Source organism: Rhincodon typus, chromosome 37, assembly GCF_021869965.1.
Source record: "Rhincodon typus isolate 14 chromosome 37, sRhiTyp1.1, whole genome shotgun sequence".
Classification (NCBI taxonomy): Eukaryota; Metazoa; Chordata; class Chondrichthyes; order Orectolobiformes; family Rhincodontidae; genus Rhincodon; species Rhincodon typus.
This window is the reverse complement of record NC_063368.1, coordinates 16607372-16615397: the sequence shown is the minus strand read 5'-3', so window position 1 is coordinate 16615397 and position 8026 is coordinate 16607372. Positions and strand designations below refer to the sequence as shown.

At 42.7% G+C, this 8026-nt stretch overlaps 1 protein-coding gene across 1 annotated transcript in view; it reads right to left on the bottom strand.

The window, feature by feature from the left end:
- The window catches only part of LOC109918395 (transcription intermediary factor 1-beta-like), an 87342-nt gene that overhangs the window by 24755 nt on the left and 54561 nt on the right, over window positions 1-8026 (bottom strand). Inside the window, exons 6-10 of the mRNA XM_048617372.1 lie at window positions 4150-4266; window positions 3512-3626; window positions 2081-2227; window positions 743-860; window positions 1-136 (exon numbers count right to left, since the gene is read on the bottom strand). The exon at window positions 1-136 is cut by the window's left edge and continues 430 nt beyond it. Of these exons, the coding sequence (XP_048473329.1) occupies window positions 1-136; window positions 743-860; window positions 2081-2227; window positions 3512-3626; window positions 4150-4266 (633 nt within the window). The remainder of the gene's footprint in view (window positions 137-742; window positions 861-2080; window positions 2228-3511; window positions 3627-4149; window positions 4267-8026) is intronic.

The window sequence follows — 8026 nt, the reverse complement described above, 5'->3', positions numbered from 1 at the left end:
GGGTGCTGGGAGACGGGTGAATGCTGGGAAACAGGCGGCTGCTGAGAGGCAGGCTGAGGGCAATGGCCAGATGTGGAAGGATGCTGAACTGGAAGATGCGCCGACAATGTTGGAGGAATTTCAATCACAACATTACCTGTTAGGAAACAAACCAATGGTGAAAATGTTCATGATTATCAAGGGACCATTTTGCAATATCACAATTACAAAAGTTACAGCTATTACAAGTTGTTCCTATTCAGTAAAACATGACAAGCACTTAACATGAACGTTATGAGACAGTGAACCAGACAAGGAATATGGAGCCAGGTAGCTCTCAGGGAGTATTTTAAAGGAGTGCAGAGGTAGGAAAAACTTAAGAGAATTCCAGGGCTTAATGCCTAGGTAGCTGAAGGTATAGAAGTAAACAGTGAAGTGATTAAAATCAGGAATGCCCAAAAAGTTCTTGGAGAGATTCAAAACTGGAGGAGGTCACAGAAATGTTTAGGAGAGGCTGGCATTAGTGATAAAGGCATGAAGATATTGAAAACCAGGATGAAAATTTTAACTTTAAATGGGTTGTCAGGCTGTATGTTAATGCTAATCAGCAAGCATAGGATGATGAGAATAGGACTTGGCACAATTTAGGATTTAAGCAACAGATCTTTGGATGACCCTGAGCATTTAGCATGTGGGAAATGGAGAATGGTCAAAACTGCTTGTGAAATCTAAACGTATATTCAATTTTTAAATAGCTGCTTACCAAAATTGGCTGCATTCTTAGTCCAGAAAGCAGAGTCCCAGAGAAACGTAATGATGTCATTTTTCAACTCCTCTGTGTTCACTTTAGATTGTAACCCTCTTTGCAACTGAAAGAAGATCTGTAAAAGCAAAAGCAAAATAAAACACCTTGGCTAAATAGGTTTCTTAAATAGTGATCATTCAGGGCTCGAAGGTTAATCAATAACATGTTACGGATGTAGGGCGGAGCTTTAACTGATGACAGCTTCACCTTGGACACCAGGATCTGATCTTTCTCAATTCATTGCTGTACTAACATACACAGGAACACAACGTATATGCAATAAGACAAACAAACAACAGATCAATTTCTCCGAGGGGTTTCAAAGGTGCAAGCTTTGGTGGGACGGTTTCCATACTCTTGACAGCCATTTGCTACGAGACACCCCTCACGCTACAATCTTGTTGCGCCTTCGACAAGGTCATGTGCTGGGCATCAGGAGCATGGCCCACATCCTGAATTAAGTAAAAGCAAAATACTGTGGATGCTGGAGATCTGAAATAAAAATAACGTGCTGGAGGAACTGAACAGCCCTGGTAGCATCTATACAGAGAGAAACAGAATGAATGTTTCAAAGCCAATATGACTCTTCTTCAGCATATCAAAGACGACTTAAATTGGACTGAAAATGACTCTATTTCTCTCTCCACTGAAGCTGCTAGATCTGCTGAGTTTCTCCAGCAATTTCTGAATCAACATATCAGGTTTACTGAGTTACAGAACTTGAGCAAGGAGAACACATACTAAAGAGCACATGCTTATGCACAATGGCAGCAGTTAGGCATCCCCAATTACTTATTTATTTATTATTATTTTTGTTTAATCTTTCATGCAGCTTGGAAAGGATGTTAGAAAACTGAATGGTTGTTACAATCGATCATAGTTTTGTGGTCGCCACTACCATTACTGACACTAGCTTCCAGTTCTGACTTATTAAGAGAATTTAAATTCCACAGGCTGCCCTGGTGGGATTTGAACCCATATCCACAGACTGGTCCCCTGGATTACTAGTCCACTGACATTACCACAACACCCTCACCTACATCCAGCTCTTGACAGCAATCATACAGTCTCTTTAGCAGTATCTCTCCAAATGGCATAATGTGAACAGTGTGGCGTTTCAATCCTTGATGATCACACATGCAATGACTATGTCTATCTGGGCCAGACATGTCCACAATGCCTGAAAAAGTGGTTTCCACTCCCACACACATCTAATCACTGAAGTGGTAATCGGTGCAGATAAGAAAGTGGCTAAGCTCTAAGTAGAAGTGCAGGTTAATCAATTTTTGTACATACCAATTTCTTGCAGAGCAGCAGGGCTGTGCTGTTATCGGTGCTGATAGCCCAGGAAGCAAACTTTAAGACGTGATCCATTTGCCAGTACAGTTTGGACATGGATAAGTGCTGCTGCCCTAGCTGCAGCTGCCTCTCCTCTGTCAACTTCTGTCAGAGTGCAAAGCACAAGTTAGAAACTTGTAAATATATCCACCACATGCCCACAAAGAGTACAGCCAAGAGATGTGACCCCTGCTGATGCTAACCTGAAACAAATCTCTCTCTTTCCCAGTGGGGAAGCATCTTAGATAACGAAAAGCAATACATATACACCAAGGAAAGAATTAATGGCATAAACTTGCGTCCTGTAGCTTGGAGAGCTTGCAGACCTACTGAAAGCTACGATACGCAAAGAACAAAGAACAATACAGCACAGGACCACGCCCTTCGGCCCTCCAAGTCTGCACCGATACATTTTGCCCTTCCAGACTACAACTGTCTTCACTTACAGGATCCATATCCCTCTATTCCCTTCCTATTCATGTATTCATCCAGGTGCTTTTTGAAAGCTGCTATTGTGTCTGCTTCCACCACCTTCTCTGGCAGCGCATTCCAGGCACTCACCACCCTTTGGGTAAAAAACTTACCTCACACATCTCTTTTAAACTTCCCCTCCTCGTATGTTGAACCTGTGTCTCCTAGTAAGTGACCCCTCCACCCTGGGAAACAGCTTCATACTTTCCATTCTATCCATGCCATTCACAATCTTATAAACTTCTATCAGGTCGCCCCTCAACCTCCTGCGTTCCAGTGAAAACAAACCCAGTCTATCTAACCTTACTTCACAGCTAAAATCCCCCATACCAGGCAACATTGTGGTAAACATTTAGCTCATTGTGAGCATAAGGTCATCTGAAGACTCACGTTGGCTATTTGAAGATGACAAGGAGAATAAGACAAACAAAATTCTATCTACAGTTTAAACAAGAGAGAGCGCTTAGTCTTCCCCACAGCTTCAACATGGAGGGTAGCACTACTGTGAAGTTCCAATTCCCATTATGATTCAGTTCAATGATGTATCAGTGCCCAAAGTCCTTAGGCTAGGCTGGAGGAGGTTGATGGGCTATTAGACCTTACTGGAACACAATCAAGGTCAACTTGGGCTCTTTTCTGAGAGAGCCACTGGCAAGCAATTAGGAATGAGGATCTTGATAGAATTTTCCAATTTGGACAAGTGGGCAGTAGGATTTAATGCAGTGCTCCAACAATGACTTGACTACGATGAATTAACTCAGCATGAGCTAGCATTCATTTCTGTACTTAAACAGAACCTTAAACGCACTGAGCTTTTCTAGCTTAAGCCCCTGCAGATACAACGTTCGGAAATAGCAGCAAATACCACGATGGTTGCATTATGTATGGAACAATATCCAGTGTAAGTACTGTCGTTACCTCCAATCTCTGGATAAGCGTCTTGCCCCGTTTGTTAAGCTCTCGCATTATCTGAAGGATAGCCATCTTGATCTCAACCTGTACCTTCTTTTGCATGTCCTGGACATCTCTCAACCTGACAGATGAAATCAAAACCACTGATTCAAACACAATTAAAAATACCTAATAAATGTATTGTCACCCTAGGATTCACTGGAGAATACAGAAATCTAATTTCATACAGCATGATAGAAGGTCAGAGAGGCAGCACACAAGAGGGGGATGCGCAAGACCGAGTGACCGAGAGCAAGCGAGCGAGAGTGACGGAACATCACACCACTGACTTATCCAGATGTGTGCATAGGAAATCTTCGGCAGAGACTTCCAGAAAACAATCAGGATTGGGAATCCTGCTCTTTTTTTTCTCCCTGGTTCATAAAACTTGAATAATTGCTATGCACGGCTGACATCAGTTAACACAGCTAATATCTGAGATGGCAGCTGTAAGTGAATTTTTGTGGCATGTAAGTCATGAAGATCATTGCTCTTGCTTTCAGTGATGGTGTTAATGTTGTCACTTCCCTGTTAAAGCAGGAGAACAGAGATGTGCTGTACAGTTCTGACAACATGGTAAAATAATTTCTCAACTGGAGACATACCTTGTGCGGACCTGTTTGGTGGTAACTTGCAGCTGAGTTTTCTTCTCTGTCAACCTCTTCACTAGATTTTCCAACGTCAGTTTCTGATTCTTAATGGCTTCCTCTAGAAACTGATACCTGCAACATACATTTTGATGTTAATTATGAATGTACTTTTACGCAACGCTCGCTGAAAATAACCAAAGACGATCCTCCATTCGCATACTTCACAACTGTTCACATCACAGATAAACTGTAAGTTCATTGGTTGGTGATAGCTACTAATTTGATTAATATAGGCTTTTTTGAGACTGAAGGTAAATAGGGGAAATATTTACAGATTACAAAGTAAAAGACCAGACGGAAAACTCAAATTAGGAACTAGGTAAATAAAATAGAGATGCAGGGCCAGTTGACATGTTGTAACTGCATTATGTGGGAGCTGGTGGACCCCATTGTGGTTGATAGTGACCACAGCAAGAGCTGGTTGTTTGAGGAACTCCGACTCAGAGTTGATGAGCTAGAGTCTGAGCGTTTGGACACTGTGACACATCAGGGAGGGGGATAGTTACTTGGATGCTGTGTTTCAGGAGGCAGCCATAACCCTTACATTAACTACCTCAAATTCAGTCAGTGGTCAGGGACAGGAAGATGTGACCACCAGTGAGGCAGGTAGAGGGATCTAAGAGGTAGCGAAGGCACAACAGAAATTCATCCCAAGGAAGAAGAGACATACTAAGGGGAGGGCAAGGCAACAGTGGCTGACAAGGGAAGTCAGGGCAGCATAAAAGCAGAAGAAAAAGCATACAATGCAGTAAAGATTCGGAGGGAAGCCAGAGGATTGGTAAGCCTTTAAAAACCAGCAGAGAGCTAAAAATTCAATGGGTGGAGGTGAGGAGGACGACTGTGGAAGATATATATGAGAGAAAGCTAGCTAATAAATAAGAAGATTGTAGGAGTTTTTTTAAGATATATAAAAGGTAAGAGAGGGACAACAGTGGACACTGTATCACTAGAAAAAGAGGCTGAAGAAGTATTAATGAGAAACAAAGAAATGGCAGAGGAACTGAATAGGTACTTTGCATCAGTTTGCACAGTGGAAGTCGCCAGCAGTCTACCAAAACTTCAAGACAGTACGTGGGAGGAGGTAAGGGTCATGGCTAAAAACAAAAGTGCTGGAGATCACAGGGGGCCAGGCAGCATCTACGGAGACAAAGCAAGCTACCGTTTTGAGTCTAGATGACTCTTCATCGAGTTATCTAGGCTTGAAACATTAGCTTGCTTTCTCTCCGTGAAAGCTGCCTGACCTGCTTGGACCTCCAGCACTTTTTGTTTTAAGTACAGATTCCAGCACCTGTTGTAATTTGCTGCTACCTGGTAAGTATCATGGCCATCACTAAGGAAAAAGTGCTGGGGAAGCTGAAAGATCTGAAAGTGAATAATTCACCCAGCCTGGATGGTCTACACTCAGAGACTGAAGGAGATAGCTGAGGAGATTGTAGAGGCACCAGTGGTGATCTTTCAAAAATCATTGGAGTCAGGGAGGGGACAAAAGGACTGGAAAGTGGCTAATGTAACACCCCTGTTTAATAAGAGAGAAAGGCAGAAGACAGGAAACAATAGGTCGGTTAGCCTGACCTCAATCTTGGTTCAATTTTAGAGTCCATGGTAAAATAGAGCTGAGTCAGCATTGCTTCAAAAAGGGGAGGTCATGCCTGACCAATATGTTGGAATTCTTTGAGGAGGTAAAGACAAAGGAGAGCCAGTAGACATGATCTATTTGGATTTCAAAAAGGCCTTTGCCAAGGAGACACATAGAAGGCTGCTAAATAAGAACACATGGTGATAGTGGCAAGGTACTGACATGGATAGAAGATTGGGAGAAAGGCAATAAGTGGGGATAAAGAGGTCTTTTTCTGGATGGCAGCTGGTGACTAACAGAGATCCGCAGGGGTGTTGGGACCACAGCTATTCACGTTATACGTTAACGATATGGATGAAGGAACTGAGGGCATTGTTGCTAAGTTTGCAGATGACTCAAAGATAGGTGGAAGAGCAGGTAGTGTTGAGGAAGTGGGAAGGCTGCAGAAGGACTTGGTCAGGCTAGGAGAGCTGGCAAAGAAATGCTAGACGGAATACAATGTGGGAAAGTGTGAGGTTATGCGCTTTGGAAGGAAGAATAGAGGTGTGAACTATTTTCTAAATGAGGAAAAGACTTCAGATCCACAAAGGGAATTGGAGCCCTAGTTCAGGATTCTCTTAAGATTAACACGCAAGTTCAGTTGGCAGTTAGGAAGGCAAATGCAAGGTTCACATTCATTTCAAGAGGGCTAGAATGCAAGAGCAGAGATGTATTGCTGAGACTGTATAAGGCTCTGGTCAGACTGCTTTTGGAATATTATGAGCAATTTGGGCTCCGGATCTACGGAAGAATGTGTTGGTGATGGGCAGGATCCAGAGGAAATTTACAAGAATGATCCCAGTTGTGAAGGGCTTATCATATGAGGAGCAGTTGAGACCTGTGGCTTGTACTTGATGGAGTTTAGTAGGACGAAGGGTATGTCACGGAAACTTACAGGACAGGCCTGGATAGAGCAGACATGGAGATGATGTTTCTATGAATGGGACAGATTAGGACCCGAGGGCACTGCCTCAGAGTGATGAAACAACCCTTAAAGACTGAGATAAGAAGGAATTTCTTCAGCCTGAGGCTGGTGAATCTGTGGAACTCACTGTCGCAGAAGACTGTGGAGGCTAAGTCATTGAGTATATTTAAAACAGATAAAAGGATTCTTGATTAGTAAAGAGATCAAGGGTTATAGGGAGAAGGCAAGAGAATGGGGTAGAAAAACATATTGAATAGTGGAGCAGTCTCGATGGGCCAAATGGCCTAATTCTGCTCCTATATCTTATGGCCTTTTGTGGTCAAAACCCAGTCAATGAGATTTTCATCACTGCTGTGTGGATTCTTGCCACTGAATTTCATTATCACAGATGCCTAGTTCTTCACACACTTTCTGTTAGGGGTCAAGTTAGATATACAACATTTATTTGACATATTTTTCTGATTAATGAGAAAAGAAGTAAAAGCCAGAAAGGAAACAAGAGAAAACAGATTTATATTGTGCATTTCACAACCTCAAGACACTCCAAAGTGATATGTGGCCAATGATGCATTTTTGCATTTATAATGTAGGGAAGCAGAGCAGCCAACTTGCACAGAGCATGCTCCCACAAAGAGAACTGATACTAGGTTTTAGTACAGTTTGTTAAGGATGTGATCTATACTGGCACTTGGGAAAAGTGTTCTTCTTCAAAATAGAGTCAAGGTATCTTTTAGGCTGAAACAAAATCAGGGACCTCATCCAAAAGACAGCTGGACCAACAGTACAGCATTCTCTCAGTGCTACAGTGAAGCATCAGCCTAGAATTTGTGCTGCCTAGTGTAGACCTCTGAATCCTCTGAAGAGAGCCAAGACTGTTACAAACAGCACCACAGCTGTTACACCAACTTGTCTCGACGCTCAAAACCACACAGTGGACTACTTGACAACACGATATGTAACTTGCACAGATTTTCAAAGTTCCTTTTTTTTATTCCGTCATGGGATGTAGACATCACTGGCAAGACCCAAATTTGATGTCCACCCCTAATTCACCATGAACTGAAGATAAGAAGCAATCACATTGCTCTGGGTCTGGAGTTGCATGTAGACCAGACTGAGCAGGGATGGCAGATTTCCCTTCCTAAAGTGCATCAGTGAAGCAGATGAAATAAAAACAAAGCGCTGGAGAAATATGAGACAACAAGGTGCAGGGCTGGATGAACATAGCAGGCCAAGCAGCATCATAGGAGCAGAGAGGCTGACGTTTCGGGCCTAGACCCTTCATCAGAAAA